This window comes from Lynx rufus, unplaced genomic scaffold (genome assembly GCF_022079265.1).
Source record: "Lynx rufus isolate CCGP_SWC_20201006 ecotype Redwood Valley unplaced genomic scaffold, mLynRuf1.p SCAF_14, whole genome shotgun sequence".
Lineage (NCBI taxonomy): Eukaryota > Metazoa > Chordata > Mammalia > Carnivora > Felidae > Lynx > Lynx rufus.
Genome location: NW_025814828.1, coordinates 8,037,003 through 8,057,380, shown reverse-complemented (window position 1 = coordinate 8,057,380; position 20,378 = coordinate 8,037,003). Strand labels below are relative to the sequence as shown.

The following is a 20,378-nucleotide window of genomic DNA, read 5'->3' as shown; positions in this document are numbered from 1 at the left end:
ATAATGCTTATGTTAAGACAATTAGGAATTTTGAATACACTGGAACCTGGTGGTAGGAAGTTTGGTACCGACACGCATTTTGGGCTAGTCTTTGGTTACAGGTTATATATGATTTGGAGGGTATACTGACAATACTTATAGACAAGACTGATTATATTTAATGTTCCTGTAAGGGCGATTTACGGAACTAATTTGTCAATTGTAAATAAGTTTCTCTTACCATCTAGTGAAATTTATTCTTCTGTTATTCTGAGTAATTATGTGTTCCGGAATATAAAAAAAAGAAGGTTGCATATAAAAAGTTAGTTTTTTCTGACATCACTAATTCAGGTTGGGCCATTTGTCTCACGGAAGATGAATGTGACACTACCCGGTTTGCGGGTGAACAGCTGTTCACTTGACGTTGACTTGACGTTGACATAAGGAAGAAATGACTTCTCATACCTAGTACCTGAACTGTTTGCTCTTTTAAGGAAATGCTATAGCAGATACTAATTTAAGACAGTATTACTACTCAATGGAGAATTTACCCCGTTCTGTTACATACAAAAGTCTTCTAAATAAGATGAATTTATTTTTAAGAAGATAATTGCCTCAGATTTAATTTCGACTTGCTGTAGAACTTTACACTGAAATGTTCATAGACATGAATGGATGACCTTTACGATGAAGATTGAATGAAATATCCCAAACTGGTTTTTCTATTATAAAGCTGATAGAGGCAAATTATAGGAGAATTTACAGAAGAATTGAGATCACTCGTGGCTACCTGAGGAAAACAATTAGGCTACAGTTAAGAATAGTTATATGACCTAGGAATTCCATTCCTAAATGTCTTCCTAAGAGAAACGAAAACCTGTATCCGCACAGAAACACGTACGTGAATGTTTATGGCAACATTATTTGTAATGGCCAAAAGTGGAAACAATCAAAATGTCCATCAACTGACGTATAGGTAAGCAAATGCGATTCATGCATACAATAGAATACTATTCAGCCATAAAAAGGAGAACAAACTGAGGGCAGCTGGAGGGAGGTGGGTGGGGGATGGGCTAGGTGGGGGATGGGTATTAAGAAGGGCACTTGTAATGAGCTCTGGGTGTTGTATGGAAGTGATGAGTCCCTGAATTCTACTGCTGGAACCAATATTGCACTGTATGTTAACTAACTAAAATATAAATTTCAAAAATTAAAGAAAACAATGGTAAATGCTTCACTATGGGTGAACCTTGAAAACATGATGCTAAGTAAAGAATCCAGACACTTCAGGCCCATACTGTATGATTGCATTTATATGAAATACCCAGGATAGGAAAATACATAGAGACAGAAAGCAAATTCATGGTTGCTGAGACTGGGGAAGAGCAGAGTGGGGAATGACTGTTATTGGATATGGATTTGGGGGGGGGTGGTGATGAAAACATTTTACAGCTGATGCGATGGTTGCACAATTCTCTGAGTGTGCTAAAACCCACTGGACTGCAGACTTTAAAATGGTGAATTTTATGGTACGTGAGTGATATCTCAATTTTTTTAAGTGATAGCTCAGGCACAGTTTGAGAGAAAGCAGACCTGGTTGGTAATTCTGGCTCAGTCATAGCAGACGTGTATTAAGAAAATCACTAGGTCCCTAGCACACTGCTGGTCATGACTTATAAGATACCCAAGATGGTCCCTGGGCTGTAAGTGACTTAGCACAGAGCAGAGATGCTGTGCGTCGCTCAGGCGGATCTGTGCGGCCAGCTAGAGAGACCCCATATTTGAAAAGTGCTACAACGCTGGGGGAAGAAAGGAGAAGAAAAATACTACAGCTGTTTGAATGCAATGGGTAGAATTAGGAGTCTGATCAACTGCCCAAAAAACATATCAGATTTGGAGACCAATAAAGGCATGAGCCAAATCATGAGAGTGTAGGATACAGATTTCTCTAACTCCACCCCTCATCTAACTTAAAAAGAGAAAGAATTTCCCACCAACTGAATGGGAGAAAAGCCAGGAATCCTGTGAATCAGAGCCCCTTGGATTTCATCCATCTGCATTGCTCTGGAAGTGATTAAGTCCAATGATGAACCAGTGTCTGTAAAGAATGACGCATTGTGTATGTGTCTGTCATTTTGATATTAATTAAAAAGGTATCTAGAAGAAAATGACTTCCCCGTTCAACGCAGTTCGGGGGTGGTTCCTAAAGCACAACAACATGGTAATTAAAATTCACAATAAAATGCTCAGAGACTGCACGAGCAAAAGCTGTGGCATTCTCAATTGACCCAAAGTATCATCTCCTGGCAATAAAAGGTGAAAACGAATTAGTGGGAGGCACAGGCTCAGTTAGTACTAAGTGTGTAACCAATGGCAACGAACAGCTAAAGTAGATATTTGAAAATGTAGTCCCTCCAACAAGTATGCCCTACAGTATGTTCTAACCTTGCTCTAACTCTGTAGCACCATTTTCCTCCTTTCTGGGTCAAGGCAATGTGGATATTTTGTGTTATTTCATTATGCGATAAATTCTCAAGTTGCTTTGGTGTCATTTAACTGTACAGTGATTAAATGGATGTGGCTGTTCTAGAAAGTTTGGTTAGTTATTAAAAGATACCTATATTAAAATGTCTTACAATATTATATCAAATAATTATATCAAATCATTATAGTGTTGAAGTGCAGTCTAACAAAATTCATTAATGTCCCATCAGACATAAGAAAAGTGTATTTTTGAAAAGACAAGTGAAAAAATTAACAGCGATCAAAAGATTTAAGAAAAAAAACCCACGTTGACACACTACTATGCTATTTTGCCACAAAACAGCCCAAACCATGTTTTTATCACCCTGATGTCAAAATACTTCCAGTTAGGTTAGGATCATATACCCCAGTAAAAGCAGTCAAGCAAATAGCCACTTGGCCTAACTAGACTTCCCACTGTTGATGAGTCATTCCTCATTCTTTAACCTGAATCCCCTGGAGAAAAAGTAGAAAGTTAACCAAGCAGCAAGTGGCTACGGAGCTCCTGCTGGAGGCCTAGTATCTAAGGTGTTGTGGGGGATGTGAGAGCACACGAGGCATCATCTCATTCTTCAGAGGGCATGGATAGCCTATAGGGTGCTGGAAAACCTGTCTTCTACTCTATCATCTTCAGAGTAGGATCAGCCTTACGTGAAATTCTAAAAAAAAGTTTGGTCCAGGGGCACCTGGGTGGCTCAGTCCATTGAGCATCGGACTCCTGATTTCGGCTTGGGTCATGATCCCAGTGGCATGGGATTGAGCTTGCATTGGGCTCTGTGCTGTGCGTGGGGCCTGCTTGAGATTCTCTCTCCCTATGCCCCTCTTCCCCACTCATGTTCTCTCTCTCTCTCTCTCTCTCTCTCTCTCTCTCTGTTTCTAAAATAAATGTTTAAAAAAAATAAAGTTTGGTCCAGGCCTTTATTCATTAATTAGCATGGACCTATTTATCAAGGAGGCTATGCCACCTGCTATACTCCTCAGCTACCCAGAGCCATCAGTAGACTTCTTATCTCCCATTTCTAAGTATCTCCTTCTCTCGTAACGAACCCCTGCATCTTGTTCATACCTCTCATCAAAACTGATGTGGGAGAATTGAATCACAGCAGTGGGACCTCAAAGATCATTTGTTTGGTCTTTCACCCAAAGCAAGAATCCTTTTCTCCACACTGGGGATGGGTGAGCCAATAGTTATCTGCATGAACCTCTGAGCGTTAAGAGTTCCCGTCACCCCTAAGTCACTTATCCTTGCGCCAACATTTTCTTTAGAAAGGATCTCCTTGGGAAAGGCCAGGCCTACTCCCTGTAATTCCCATTCAGTCATTTGACATCTTCTCTCTGGAAAGATAGGCCAGATCTACTACTGAATTCGACTGATAGCCAGTCAGCATTTCTTGTATCCCAACTCCAGACAGACTAAACAGCCTCAATTCCTTTAGTGGGCCTTAAAGTTTTATTAAGTGACTTTCCAGAACCTTCCCCTCCCATCCATACTGCCTTATTCAGGGCTTGATGGATGCATCAGTGTCTTTAGACTTCAGAACAGTTTGTTGGGGTGCCTGGGTGGCTCAGTCGGTTAAGCGTCCGACTTTGGCTCAGGTCATGATCTCACAGTCCGTGACTTCGAGCCCCACGTCGGGCTCTGTGCTGACAGTTCAGAGCCTGGAGCCTGTTTCAGATTCTGTGTCTCCCTCTCTCTCTGACCCTCCCCCGTTCATGCTCTGTCTCTCTCTGTCTCAAAAATAAACGTTAAAAATTTTTAAAAAAGAACAGTTTGCTGCTCCAGGAGTTCTCTGGTCTGAATGGAGCCCAGTGCATTATCACTTTTCTTGAGTTGGATCTTCAAGTTCTTTTCCTGCAACTCAAGTTTCCTCTACCTGCTTTAGCATTTTTGTCAGACTTCCTTTGGGCCTAGTGGACAATTGAAGAGCTCTACCTCTTTTTCAAGTCGCTTCTCTCTCTCTGATTAATTTTTGTTATAATTTAAATGCAAACTTCTCTATTGTGTTTGAATCTTTTTGCGTTAGTCTCATCCCAAACATTTGGATCTAATTAAATTATTATACATAAATGGAAACTATATTAAAAACCCTAATTCTCTCTTTTATTATCTATTTTCCCTAGCTTAGTGCCACCTGCGAATTTGATAAGCATGATCTATATTTTCATGTAAGTTTTTGATGAAGATGTTGAGCAAGATGGGGCCAAGTTTCTGCCATTGTAGTTTTGTCCTCTTTGGTAATTTCTTCTTCAGTTCACGTGAATGTACAAGCATTTCTGCTGCATTCTACTGGCTGGTCACAAATGTTCCAGAAAAATTTGCCCAGTACTTGACCGAAATTGATCATTTATGTAAGCCTTCTGGCTCCATGGTAATGGGAGAAAAGGTGATAGATGGTCTGTTGAGGTGAAATATATTGAGACTGATGAACTATTGGGACATCCTTCTATTTGAAAGAACTGTATATTACTGTGTTTACCTATGACTTTGCTCTATGATAGATCACATTCCCTTCCTAACTAAAATTCTATGGTTAGTAGTCCTTATTTCACCACAACGGATGCCGATGATGATGATAATGATGATGATGATCATGATCATGATGGTGGTGGTGGTGAACACCTCTCTCTCTATATATATCTATAATTTATGTGTCTATATATCTGTCTTAAGGTGCCAGGCTCTGTCTTAAATGCTTTCCAATTATCATTTCACATGATCATGACAATAATCTTGTGGGATAGATATTGCACACTGACCCTGACTAGTTTGGACATTCACAACCATTAGGTGCTCTTTGGTAGATTGTGGAAGCCATTAAAGAAGTTCATGGTGGTAAGGCTTAACTAGTGCTCCATCGTATCCCTATCAGGTTTTATGAAAGACCGAATTCTCCCATACATTCAACCATTTATTAGCCATCAGGCACCAACAATCCAGCCTCTCTTGTTAACTTGGCACCAAAAACTAAAAAGTTAGATTCTCTGTCCTTTTCAGGTATTACAAGCATCTCTTTGCATGGAAAGTTTGCCTGATGCAGTCCTAAAAGATTGTCGGCTCTTTAGAAATCCCAGGCAGCGACTTGTCTAGAATATGACTGCACCCACTTTACGAGCACACGCTCTCCAGTGATGGGGTCAGAGAGAGTGATCAGAAAGTCCTGAGAGGAAGCAGCGCAATTAGGGAAGAAGGAACTGAAACAAGGAGGGATCTGGCAAAAATTCATTTGGGCCGCTTGCCACGTGTGCGAACGCCTTATCCTAAACTGGGTTTGATCAGCTACCAAGAAATAGGTGTGGCCCATGGGGCAACTTAGCCCAGATTAACATATCTGCCGTCCTTTTTTTTGGCAGGGGGGCGGTATACTCTAGCTTTATTGCTGACCAAGACAGATTGCTTCTGGTCAAACAAGTATAGCCTGACAGATACATCAACACTAAAGACTTCGAAGCACTGGTCAGGATTGGCAAAGTCCCTGAAAGGAAGGAGTTTAGTTCTTGGGGTGACTTGAAATTCAAACTTCTTAAAATAGCTGTTTTTATTTTAAAATGCTTTTGCCCGGGAGAGAGTACCGTGTGGAGTCAACACCTTCTTCTGTTTTCCACCGCACCATGCAGGTTAACCTAACTTGGATGGAGAAATTATTTTTTGCCTTCTTTCCAAATGCCTGTTAGAGAATACTTTCTTCTGGGGCTTACCTCTGTGTATTGATCAGACTGAACAGTCCAAGGAGCTGTGGCTACCCCAGGAGTGGATTTTTGTTGCAACTTCTGCAATAGCGCAAAGGATGATGCTTTTAACAACCAATACAGATGTGCGTCCTTGCAACTTTCAGGTTGGAAACATGCCAGTGAGGCAGTAGTTTCTAAGCTACCCCAGATGGAGGTGGTGCTGAGTGTGCTTGAACTTGATAACACACTTTGAAGACATTTTGAAAGGTCAGTTAGCATCCAAACTGTATGAAAAAGCAGTATGTCTATCTACACATATACACAGTGTATATACACCAATCTAGATGAACATGATATGGATACATAGTATAAAATTAGCGACTGGTTGAGATTTATGTATATTATATAACAACTAAAAGATCGTCCTCAGGCATTTATTATAAGAAATAAACCCAAATCTGCTCTTACTTCATTTCAGATTCCCCGTGGGTGCTAGGATATTTTATCCTTGCGGATGATGAAGTAAGAAAGATGTAACACTAAAGCTGACGTGTCATTAATGACCCTGTACTGGAGATCATTCAGGTGTGCTGGAATCTCTTCCGGTCCTCTCCCTGGAGGACAGGTCACTGTACTGAGCTTGGCCTTTGTCTCTGCCCCTGCCCTTTGGTGAAAAATTGATCAACTGACTTAAGAAGGTATCAGATTTGGGAAACCCTCTGCTCTTTCATGTACCGCTCTGGTCTCCAGTGGTCCCTGTGCTGAAGGCGTATTGAATGTACCTGCTTCTGCGTTACCATTGCTTCACTTGGACTGGTAAACAGTGTGCATTTTTAAGGCTCCTAGGCAGTGAATATTTTTCATCTCCTCGCAGATTACATCTCTTTTGTTGCAATGGTAGCTCTGTATGTGCGTGTAGAAACTATTCGGGTCTGTAATTCATCAGCTTTTACCAATTCTCTTTGCCATTGATGAGGACAGTAACTTTTGCACATATAAGTTTCACTAATCCAAGAGGACTGTTATGTAATAGAGAGTCTCTCGGTTTGAGAGTCCCTCGATTTGAATATGATGTCACTTAGGTCCCAGCTCTAATCTTGATTACAACTCTTTCACTTTCTGTCCCATGGCTGGGCATCTCCATGTTTTGGCTGGTTGTCCTACAGTTGTATTTTTGGCCTGGGGAGGGCCAGTCACGAATGTAGATGAACAAGTACAAATCAATCCCCAGAGCAAGAGTACAACAGTTAAAGGACACAGTTCAAGCCTGGATCATGGTTCATCTTTTCCCCAAGAAAAGACAAGACACTTCTGCATAGATGAAAACATATTTGCATAGAACATTGTATGGGGGGGCGTGTGTGTGTGTGTGTGCACGTGCATGTGTGTGATGTGTCTAAAGTGTCCTAGGGGCATCTGGGTGGCTCCGTCGGTTGAACATCTGGCGCAGGTCATGATCTCATGGTTTGTGGGTTCGAACCCCACATCGCACTCCACACTGACGGCACAGAGCCTGCTTGGGATTCTGTCTTCCTCTCTCTCTGCCCCTCCCATGCTCAGGCACACGTGCATGCTCTCTCTCTCTCTCTCTCTCTCTCGCTCTCTCTCAAAAATAAATACATAAACTTAGAAGAAATGTATAAAGTGTCCTAATGAGTGTGTACATGTGTACGTGAGTCAGGGGAGAGGTAGGTCTGTTACTACATTAATGATGACGGTATTAGTTATTAGTTACCATTAGTTACCATGGTCGTGTGCTGAGTGTTGTACCTGCCGTACGTTTATCTGTGCGACGGTTTATTATAACAATCACCCAAGCATTTCCAGAATGGAAAGGTGAGGATTGATCTGTCAATGTCTAAGGGTCTCCCAACGTGTGGTCCACAACCGTGTTTGTCAGTGAGTTGTTTGGGCCTCGGCAGGAATTTTCCCACAGAAAGGATGTTCTAACTGGCAGGCTCCCAGGACCGCCCACAAATTCATTTAACCATAACAGAGCTGATGAACACTGTCAGGGCTGAAGTTGGCTTCCAAGTGGGAAGTCAGCCTAGTATTAATAGCACAGTTCCAGCTGCACTGTGGGCCCAGTGGACTTCTGATGGACCCGCCTGGGAACCAAGGCACTCTTGGTTTCATTTATGGGAAATGGATTCCTTGGTGAGCATGGCGGGAAGGGACTACTGTGGAGGCACGAGAATCATGGCTTCCCACTTCTCCCACCTGCTCTAACACTACCAACACCGGTGTCCAACAGGAAGAGACCAAGGGGAATCCTTCTCCTGCCTTCAGACCTGGGGAGAGCCCGCCCTAGTCCTGGTCCGACTCGCTTGGGCTGGCTGTTCCCACGTACAGGATATTTGTAAGTTGGGTGTTTCTAGGTCACCTGTATTTCATTATGTGACATAGGTATCGATTTTAACGTGGTAGCTGTTTATCCAGGCAATGTTAATTTAGAATTTAAGGATGTGTTTTTACTGGAAAAACTTTTATTCGTTTTGACTAACTTCAGCCCCGAGTATGATCTTATGCTTCTTTAGTGGGTTAAAAGTCATTATTTTTCTGCAAATTGAAGGGTGTGCGTGGTTGCAGTAAAACATCCCATTTTCTGGCTATAGGAGGAAACAGGAGAAATGTGTGTGAGATTGGAATTGACTCAAAGGTGTGTGAACTGAATATGACCGAGACAAACCTTAAGGAATTAAAAATCATGGTTGTACTCAAGGGAGCTCTTTTTCACTAGTGTATTTGGAAATATTTCAGGCCGTTGTTTTTCTTCAAAGGTACTCGAATTAGAAGATTTTCCTCCCCTCAGAGCTCTTTGAATATATAAATTTTAAAATGGATTTTTAAAGACTAAATGGCAACCGGTAACTTATTTTCTGTTAATCCCAAGTAAATATTTCTGTGCCGTATCCAAGGTGTCTTCTGGGTGCATAGGACCCAAAGGGAAACTAATGTGTTTGGTAACTTGATTTTCTTCCTTTTTTTCATTATTCACAGATTGTCAGATTCATCCTGTTTGGGCAGTATAAATGTGGGAACTTGTAAACGAATAACAATTTTAAAGCATAAATCAACTGAAATGTGTAGGCAAACTTGGCGGGTTCTTAGGAGGTCGCTTGATATATCTGAACCACACTTCTTTATTCTGGGATTCCACGATTGTGGGACACAATCATAAATGCAAAAGGAAGGGGGCGCCTGGGTGGCTCAGTCGGTTAAGTGTCTGTCTGACTCTTGGTTTTGGCTCAGGTCACGATCTCACGGTTCGTGGTTTTGGGTCACGATCTCATGGTTCGTGGTTTCGAGCTCCCCACCAGGCTCTGCGCTGACAGTGTGGAGCCTGCTTGGGATTCTCTCTCCCTCTCTCTCTGGCTCTCCCTCTCTCTCAAAATAAATAAACTTAAGAAAAATAAGTGCAAAAGGAAGATTTTAGCACAAAAATTACATACATCTTGAAAATATTGGGCCTCTTCAGCACCCCCCCACCCCCCCCCACCCCCCCCGCCCCCCCGCCAAACATTGAAAAACTCTTGGGAGTTTGAACTGCTGAGACACGGAACAGAACTCTTCTTCCAGAAGACTTGTTGAGGAAAAATTACATTTTAGGGTTACGAGTATAGAAGTATAACACAAACAATTCACAATACTTAACAATCCTCTGTAGATAAGTCTAGATTATCTCTACCATATCTCTTTACTTCATCCAGCCCCATAAGTACGTATTTGGGGAAGTAAAAGTGGGTGCACAGGATTTTCAGAGTGGCAGATCTATTTGGAATCATTCTAACCTAATCGCTCATCTTGTAGGAAGGGGAAGCGGAGACCAAGGGGTTCAGTGACTGGGGCAAGGCTCCTGCTAGTGAGGGCGGAGCTGGGCGGGTGATGGGAGGTAATGCTGGGGAAGTTATTGGCTGTTGAAAGTTGTCTCCTGAGTTTACTTACACCTCTTCACTTCACCCTCACAACAGCCTTGCAAGGCACTGGGCCATATTCCAGTTTTAGCAAGGAGAAAACCGAAACATGGGGGATTCTCTAACTGCTCAAAGTCAATAGGCAGTAAAAGGCAGAGAAAGAATTCGAATGCACAGCTCCTGCTTCCCAAGGTCTTGTGTCCCCATCGTGTCCTAGTTCCCAGGCCTCCGTATAGCCTAAAATACAGGCAGCATCCATTCTATATACATGTTTATGTATATCAAGAGCATCTGTATTTGAGCAACCACTCTGGTTACTGAATTTGATGGGTAGTAGTCTGGGATATTTGGCCTCCTTACCTTACTTTTTCTGACAAAAAGGATTATCCTTCTCCTACTGGATTTAATAATATTCCAAAATTTGTCTTCAATTACCGCTTCATTTTCTTGCTTGGAAAATGTATACTTTGAAATGTCTGACTCCTCTCTATTTAGATCTAAAAAAGAATGTACTTTTTTCTCTCATTCGGTGATTCGTTCACTGCTCATAATATGAGCATCCTAGGCTTTGGAGGTACAGCTCTGAATAAAATAGGCACACATCCGTGTCCCGGGTGATACTTTCATTCTGTGGTGTCAGGGGATAGCCAACAAAGAGCAGAAAATAAAGTAAGTGAGATGAGGTCACTGTCCTGGAAACAAAAAATAAAGAAATAAGGTACAATATCAGGGAACGGAGACGCCAGAAAGATGAGGTGGGGATTACTCAAAAAAGCCTTCACAGGAAGAGTGAATTTGGGAAGTATTTGTTATCACATTATTGGTTCAGTGAAAAATGCTAGTAAGTGTCTGTTTTTTTCTTTTTTCCAGAGAATTCCTTTCCAAAACCATGATACTCCAATCCCCACCAGTGGTCTCTGTCACCATCCTCGTGATACATCTTTCCGTACCCCCCCCCCCGTGGCAATCGTTGTTATCTCTGTAGTACAAAAAAACAGGAATAAAATGAATTGCCCACAAATCTAAGGGCGCTGTGAATAGGGAGCAGGACGAGCATAGTGCCTGCTCTACTTTTCTCAAGCATCTAATTCATATTTACAGGGTAGGAGACTAAGTCTCAAAAATGTTGAAGTGACACGCCCAGAATCGAGTGGTGCTCATTATTTCATTTATCTAGTGAGTTCTGGATTGAGTTCTTACAGTGGGCCAGGCTACTGAGATGGACCCAGGAGATTCGACAGGACTCACAGGAGGTGGTCTCTGGCCTAGAGGCACATAAAGGGACCTCTGACCCCTCCCCGGTGCTCTTTCTCCTATACCATGATGGAGAACTTCTCTGTTTTCCAGGGTCTTAGACGAATGAGAATGGCGTACCCATTTATCTTTATATTTCCCACTCTGCACTTCAAGTAGATAATAGCCTCATCAGTCCTGAAGGCAGCGGCCAATGGGACACCACTGAGTAGCGATAGCTTCCTCATAATTATATGGAAACATTTTCTTTCTTTCACTATGAAGACAAACTTGATGTTTATGAATCTCTCCCTTGAAGAGAAAGGTCCCCAGATGCTAATCTGTGGAGTGTGCCTACCAGCCATTCTGTCATTTCTCATAGTTCTCCGGGTCCACGGGGATCTCCGAGAGGATTGCAGCTCAGTGAGTGTGTGGCTATTCTATTATCTAGGGGTGGGGCTCACATTTCCATACATGGCAGTGGCCGGCTGGTACCCCAAATGCTTGGATGGAGTGGAGTGGAGGCAATTGCTCTCTTGGCCATTGGGTATGCTAGCAAGGGTCGTTTCCCCATCTTTTCCCCATAACAGGAATGCCACGGGCATTTCAGTCCCTGTTCGGTATTCTCGTCTTCACCTGCTTGATTAGAATGATACTGCTATGGATAATAAAGACTTTGAATCTATATCAGCTTCCTAAGGAAACACAAACTCGGATCGAACTACAGTGGACCCTCCACCGAAGTTCAAAGGAAATAGGATTCTGGTTGCCTTGGCAACCATAGCTCGGCACTCTCTTTGTTTTATTACTTACTGTTTTCCTATTTTGTGATCATTTTGAGGAGAAACAAAGGAAATAGTATCAGTAGGGTCTCATTTTCAATTTATGAGGCTGCTGGGAATGGCACAGCTTTATGCAGCTACAAAAGTACCTTCTTTTCTTCAAATTTCTCCAAGCACGGGAAAGTCCAGGCATGTGAAATGAAGTAAAAATGGGCTATTACTTATGTTGAAACATAAATGTCATCTTTACTCTCTATAAAGGTAATTATTTGTAAAGGACTAAAAGAAATCATTTTTATATTTCTCTCTAGCATACAGCTATGACTTCTATATTTCTTTAAAAAGGGAAGGATTCTTGGTCAATAAATTTCCATAGGTACTTTCACATGTAATGCAGTTGTTCAACTACAAATAGCTGTACAATTAAAATAGTTTTACTCTAGGAAAGGGCCAGTTTGAGAGACTGTCACACAGTAACAGTTTAACATGTTAAATTATAGATCGTCAATACATCCTCTGTCAGGTTTCCTTTGTAGGCTACCTCAATTATGTATTTTTTTATTTATTTTTCATTTATTCATTTTTGAGAGAGAGACAAAGCATGAGTGGGGGAGGGACAGAGGGAGGAGGAGACACAGAATCCGAAGCAGGCTCCGGGCTCTGAGCTGTCAGCACAGAGCCTGACATGGGGCTCGAACTCACGAACCACGAGATCATGACCTGAGCCAGTCGGACGCTTAACCGACTGAGCCACCCAGGCGCCCCTACCTCAATTTTTTAAAAGACAAAAAGTGGTAATTAGTATTTCAATATTATAATTGGCTTATTGGTGTTAAAAGAAAATATAGAATACATGTATATTATCATTTGACTGCAATACAAAAAGTCATTAAAATTTTTTATTTTGTCAAATCACTTATGATTAAGCTTCTATGGGAAGATTTTATATGTTAATACTCTAGGACAGAAGTTCAGAAAGTTTTTTTTGTAAAGAGCCAGATGGTAAATATTTGAGACTTTTGGCAGGGGGACCGTATGGGTTTTGTTGTAACTACTGACCTCTGATATTGTAGCTGAAAGCGTCCAGAGACGATATGTAAAGGAACAGACCAGGCTGTGTTAAATTATTACTGTATTTACAGAAACAGCAGACTGAATTTGGCCCGCAGGTTGTAGTTTGCCAAATCCCCCACCAGGAGAAAAATTATTCTCCTTACTTATCTGATTACAACCCACACGTGAGTCTAGTGCTTTAAGCAAATTGGTACCTTTATTTTTTTAATTTTTTTTAATGTTTATTTTTGAGAGAGAAAGAGAGAGAGAGAGGGCATGAGTGGAGGCAGGGCAGAGAGAGAGAGGGAGACGCAGAATCCGAAGCAGGCTGCAGGCTCCGAGCTGTCAGCACAGAGCCCGACACGGGGCTCAAGCCCACGAACCGTGAATTCATGACCTGAGTCGAAGTCAGACGCTTAACCCACTGAGCCACCCAAGCACCCCTACAAATTGGTACTTTTACAAGATGTGCCTACAGGGCTGTCCTCATACTCCCTTTTGTATAAAATGTCACAGTTGCTACCACATTGGTTTCTAGAGATGGAGATAAGTACAGGAGGGGAGAAGTTTGCTTTGTTTAAAAGCTGGAAGAACGTTTGACGAAAATAAACGAGTAAGATCTCCTTACACACTGGGCAAGCTCAACACTGGTCTTGAATGTCAAAGGCCTAGTGTCCCCTCCCTGCAAAATGCCAGCAATGTACACAGAGCCAAGCACTGTGAGGTGGGACCCCTTTGCCTCCAGCTGGCCTCTCCTTCCCTATGTTATCTTTATTTCTCCTCCAGAGAATTCTCCGGTGCTTTGTCCAAACTGACTTTAACATACTCTTAGTTTCAATCAAATATCTCAAACACTGAGAAGTATAAAAACTAAAAAAAATCTGTATATTTGTTGTTCAGATTTGATAACCATTAACCTTTGGTATTGCTTGCTTTGGGTATTTTGATCTTTTTTTTTTTTTTCAAAAAAGAAATAATACATGTGGACACAGTTGAAGCCGATACCGCATTTCTAATGTATATGATTCGTCTACATGCTAACACTTTTCAAAGGGGCAATTTATTTTCAGATGAATTTGAATCCTCTCCTACTTATTAAAATGAGTTATCAGAGGGGCGCCTGGGTGGCGCAGTCGGTTAAGCGTCCGACTTCAGCCAGGTCACGATCTCGCGGTCCGGGAGTTCGAGCCCCGCGTCGGGCTCTGGGCTGATGGCTCAGAGCCTGGAGCCTGTTTCTGATTCTGTGTCTCCCTCTCTCTCTGCCCCTCCCCCGTTCATGCTCTGTCTCTCTCTGTCCCAAAAATAAATAAACGTTGAAAAAAAAAAATTAAAAAAAAAATAAATAAAAAATAAAATGAGTTATCAGAGCCAAGAGGATAGAAATATTAGTGATTCTCTTTTAGATGTGCACATTATTGTTGGTGCATGGTGGGACTAGTTTGATCTGATCTGATATGGTTCTCTGTCCATCCAGAACTAAATGGCACTCCTGGTTTACTCTCAAGACAGACTTTGCAGATTCCCCACACCTCTTGCCTATTGTAAATGAGGTGTGCGTTCAAGAGACAGTAAAGATAAATCATCCCGGTTCATAATAGAAGACTGGATACAGCTTTCCATTTCAATGGCCACTTTTTCAAGCGCATTATTTTTCTCTGCTGCCCTTAACACACTTAGTGCTTTGAGGAACAAGTGCTTTTACAAATATTCTCCCTTCGATCCTTGGGACATCCTATGTGAGGGTTAGAACAGATAGTATTGCACCCATCTCCCAGGGAAAGAAATTAAGGCACGGTGATGTCAGTACAGTGTTTGTAGGTCTCAGCTGCACCTCAGCAGCACCTAGTGAGTTTTGAAAAAGTACCTAGAGATTCCTGAGCCCTACCCAGAGATCTGATACCACCAGGCCGGGATGGACCGTGGCATCAGTATTTTTAATGGATTCCACTGTGCAGCCAAAGTGGAGAGTTCCCAGTGGACCAGTAGAACAGGTCCAAATCATTTAACCCTACGGTTCTCAACTGGGGACTACTTACCCCTTCCCGGGGACATTTGATAATGGGACATTTGTGATTGCCACAGCTTCGGGGGGCGGGGCGGGGCGGGGCGACTGGCATCTAGTGGATAGAGAGCAGGGCTACTGCTAAAACATCCTGCAGCCTGCCTCCAACGGAGTACTATCTGGCCCTGAATGCCAATAGCCCTGAGGCTGAGAAACCCCCATTTAACCTGTACGTGCTGGACTAAAGTGTCTCTGACTCTAAGCCATTGCTCTCTCTTCAGACCCAAGCTGCTAGGTCATTCAAATTAGTCGTCTTCCCATTACTGCTACCAATAGCTTATATTTTAAGTAGGTTGTTCTTGGAAGCTAAAATGTTTATGATGACTTTAGTTTCTCAGGAACTGGGTGATCTTGTGTGAGAACTACACCAGGATCCGCAGAAATCCTACTTTTGTTAGGATACCAAAAGTAACACAAAACTGACCAATAAAAACCCCTCACAGCATCCAAAAGAAGAGAAGAGCTATTTCCCAATTTAAGTGTATGTATGTTTGATCCTAAATAAGAAATGTTTATTGAAGGAGTGATTATCAGACTTGAGCATGGGGTCAATCCCCGGGCGGGGGGAGGGGGGTAGGTGTGTGAAAACAGACTCCCGGACCCCCACTCCCTGGAGTGTCTGATTCTGTAGATCGGGGGTGGGTTTCAAGCACTTGAATTTCTTTTTTTTTTTTTTTTTTTTTTACTTTTTAAATTGTTTTTATTTATTTTTGAGAGAGAGAGAGGGAGGGAGGGCATGAGCAGGGGAGGGGCAGAGAGAGAGGGAGACACAGAATCCAAAGCAGGCTCCAGGCTCTGAGCTGTCAGAACAGAGCCCGACGCGGGGCTCGAACTCACCAGCTGTGAGATCACAACCTGAGCCGAAGTTGGACGCTTAACTGACTGAGCCACCCGGGCACCCCCCCAACACTTCTTTTTTTTTTTAAGGTTTTATTTTTTTATTTGTGGGGGGAAGGGCTGAGAGAGAGGGAGAGAGAATCCCAAGCAGGCTGCACGCTGTCAGCACAGAGCCCTATGCTGGGCTCTATGCCATGAACTGAGATGGTGATCTGAGCCGAAATCACAAGTTGGATGCTCAACCAACTGAGCCCCCCAGGCGCCCCTGCTCCCAGTTCTAAGATCAACAGGAGCTGGCTACAGTGAACTTCGTGCGAAGAATGTGCATAATGTTACGAACACGCAACTCTCCACCTGATCAGAAATGAAAAGATGCCAGTTCGGTGAGACATTTCCCAATGCATCTGGCTAATGAGAGCATGTTTCTGAAGGTACCTGATACACCTTCTTCAAGTTATAAGTAGATGCTTAGATGAAAACAAAAATGACCTGAACCAATTTTTTCCTTCACTTCAGATTCCTTGACATACGATCGTGGAAGGGTGGATAGATAGCTAAAATTTCAGCTTAATGTATTGCCCATCTATAAAATAACACACCTAAAATAATTAGAATATTAGCACGGGTGGCCAAATAATTTTAAAGTGTGGAATTAGAAACCTATTTTGCGTGTTTCAGGAACAAGTCAGTTATTTTCCAGTCCATTGGCCAGTGACACTTTACAGACAGCAGGGATTGAGATAGTGTGTTTTGTGACTTTCTTAAACTAGCCTAAAGTCAGATACTATAGCATATTTTGTAGCTGAAAAATCTAATCCCCAAAGTGGCAGAATTCAAGAGTACCTGTGCCTTATTTTCTACAGCAAGAGCTCAAGGCAACTATAATATCCTCTTATCTTTGCCTCTTACATATTTTCTGAATCCCTTGATAGTGAAGATTTTTTTTTATTTCTTTCTAGAACCTGGCACATTTCCTAGTGCATAGCGAGTGATAATTACATGTTCGTTGCATTTACTTAAATGGGTATGCAAGAAGTCTGTGCATTTCTGTATTTCATGAATGTCAAATAATATATTTTAGTTCCATTTAAATTTAGGATCCTCACAAAGAGAATCCAGTCCATACTATCCAAAATGCAAACTTTTCATTGTGAGCAAAGGATTAGGAAAAATAAAGGGAAACTATGGGAGAATTTTCCAAGAAGTAAGCACTCCTTTGCCCTGGTATTGATATATATGACAGTCAGCAGTGATAAGACTTCCAAAGGATAACTAGATAACCCTGTATTGTAAAATATAGCATATATGCATATATATGCAATATAGCATATAGCATAATGTTATAGCATAACATTAAAACTACTGAGAGAACACATAAAATCTAAGGATTGAAAAAAAAAACCCATACCTATTAGCATCATACTGCTGTTGTGTGTTTAAGAGCAAATTGGGAGGTTGCTATGGCATTGACTCATGCGTGCATAGCAACAGAACGAGCTCAGTGATTCAGCTCGATAAAAGAGGAAATTAGCTCACCATTTCCCTTTCCCCAAATCGGAGTCAGATATCCAAATATTTCATTTTGAAATGGTATATCCATCAACATGTTCTAATGGATAAAAGTCAATAGTGGGGGTTGGGGGAATGGTCACAAGATAAAAAACGTATGCCATGTGCTTATTTTAGAGTGTACAGTTCATGCCTAAAGAATCTATTAATATTGTGAATTCGATAGAATGGAGTTTCTCAGTGGCATATGTTGGGTGAATATACAATGATGAGTAATAATTTGGCAAAAGGCAACAATTTATCAGCCTATATAACTTCATTCTAATGAAAGCTGATCGTGATAATATTTTGAGAAAGAAACGTTGTCCAGCTGTGAAACTATAATTCTCTGTGTGCAACAGCCCTCCAGGGAAGGGATAGATTTTGCCAGCATAATATGTGAAGTTTAGTCATTATCAACTGCACAAAGCAGAGGTCAGCTGTGGGTGTATATGTGGGAGGCACCATTATGAAATCAGTCCACAGCCTCTGCACCACAGGGGTGAGCCAATACAAACAGAGCCAAGTGTCTCAAATGCTGACATTTTATCACATGATTATTTTAAATATTATTTTACCACTGTCTTTGCTCGTATTGTTTATCCTCCACATCTTTATTTTGTTTCCTTTCTTTGCACTGATAAATGAGAAATGAGGAAGTATGGTTTGAGTCAGTACTTAACCATGAACACGGGAAGTTAACTGATCCCCCCCACCCCCGCCTCCCAAAAGAGCTCCAAACTGGTGAAGCTTGGATTCTTAGGTTTGCTCCTAGTTGACTTGGGTTTTGGAAACATCATAATTTTAATCATTTATTTTCCGATTTACATACAGTAAACTTCTTCTTTTGGGGAGTACAGTTCTATGAGTTTTGATAAATACATAAATTTGTATAACTACCACTACAACCAGGTTACAGAAGAGTTCTGTCACCGCCACCCCCCTGCAAATTCCTTCATGCTACCTCTTTATCATCACCCCCTCCCTTACCCCCCAGGTCCTGGCAGCCACTTATCTGTTGAGGCCATTCTATTTTGACCGGTTTTCTCTTCTTCATTCATACAACAACCATTTATTGAGAGAACGATGTTCTGGACTTTGAGGTGCTAGGGATGAAATGGCAGACAAGACTGACATGGAGCTTTTCCTGCAGACACAAGATGGTAAACGATAGGAAATCTGTAACTCCAAGTTGTGGTAAGGGCTGTGTAGAAAACAGATTTCTGCTATAACAGATATCAGAATACGGAATCTCATTTTAGGTAGAGTGTTAGAGAATGTTGCTCTGAGAAGGTGGCATTTAATCTGGGGACCGAAAGAGAAGAAGAAGCCAGCTGTGTGAAATGGGCAGGGGGTGAAGGCACATGGGACAGTCATTCCAGGCAGAAGAAACAGCTAGGCCTAGCTCAAGTGTGTATACTTTATTGCAGCAGGAAGCCACTGGCTTGGGATGCGTCTTTATTTAGGGAAGATGTGATAGCTGTTTTGAGTTATGTGTAGACAATTGATTGCTGGGAAGCAGGAATGGATGCAGGCTGGTCATTGGGCCATGGCGATCATCTAGTTGACTGTTGATAGAGGACCGGGTTTGGGGAGCAGCTGTGGAGATGGAGAAAGGAGGGGTTCGCAATGTGTTCTAGAGGCAGAGGGCTGCAGGACAGGAGGCTGATATAGGAAAAGAAGGAATCAAATGCAACTCCCAAGTTCTTGCTTGAGCACCTGGGTCAATGACTGTGGGGTGGGAGGAATTAAGTTTAGTTCCTGGACAGTTTTAAGTAGACAGACCCATTAAATAGCCGCATGGAGATATGAAGCCCCCAAATGGAGATATGACTTTAGAATTCCGAGGAGAGCTAGAAGCTGGAGAGAGAAATGTATGCCATCGTGTAACTATTAATTATTTATCATATCATTAATATATAATGAAATACATTTTATATATTATTAACATACTTTTGCTATAGTAATGTAATTTCAATCCATAGCATATATATTGATTTATTCACTGATACTTCTTGAGGGCTCACAGTGAGTAAGGTTTAGACGGAGAAAGGGAAATATGATGATAAAGAGAAACCTACATGATCTGAGGCAGGCTGGCAGGAGAGATAGGACTTTTTAGAGTCACACATGTATGTGTAAAATTTGAGTGACATTAAATTCCACAAAGGCAAGCATTCTGTGAGGGGGGACAGTAGAGAGATTTGATTTAGTTTGGGTGGCCCTGGGAAAGGCAAGGTTTAGGAAAGCCTTCCCCAGCACTGCAGGATGGGGAAGAGGGGAGAGTATTGGGTCAAAGAAAGAGCATGGATGAAAGATCATGTGACAGAAGACCAGGGATTTTGGTTCTCAGATGTCAGATCTACTGGGATTCCAATTTAGAAGTCCAGGAATGCAGCCCAGATTTTCACAAGCACTTCAGGCAATTCATTTCTTCAACAAATATTCATTGACCACCAAGGTATGCCTGGGACTCTTTCAGGTTCTGGGAATTCGGCAGTTAATGTCAAAAAGTTGCATTCCCTGATGGAACTTATTTCTGGTGAGTCTGAATCTGGAGGTTTGTAGATCCTGAGCACAACCTTGAGAAGGTTTGACTTGAGGCATTAGCCTAGAACAGAGCCATGAGACATGCCATCATTTAGAGCTTGAAAAAGGGAAGGGCAGCAGCAAAGAGGCTAGATCAAGTGGCTAGTGAAGGCAGAAGTGAGGAAAGTGATGTCTTTGCCAAAGCTAGGGGGGAAACAGATGCAAGATGACGGTCAGCTCAGTCTAATT

General features: G+C 42.0%; 2 protein-coding genes across 4 annotated transcripts in view; one reads left to right on the top strand and one right to left on the bottom strand.

Moving 5' to 3' along the window:
• Nucleotides 1-20,378, top strand: part of ARHGAP6 (Rho GTPase activating protein 6) — a 449,432-nt gene that overhangs the window by 275,852 nt on the left and 153,202 nt on the right. The window lies entirely within an intron of this gene.
• Nucleotides 1-20,378, bottom strand: part of AMELX (amelogenin X-linked) — an 83,349-nt gene that overhangs the window by 22,813 nt on the left and 40,158 nt on the right. The window contains exon 6 of the mRNA XM_047076330.1: nt 5,608-5,660. Coding sequence (XP_046932286.1) covers nt 5,608-5,660 — 53 coding nt within the window. The remainder of the gene's footprint in view (nt 1-5,607; nt 5,661-20,378) is intronic.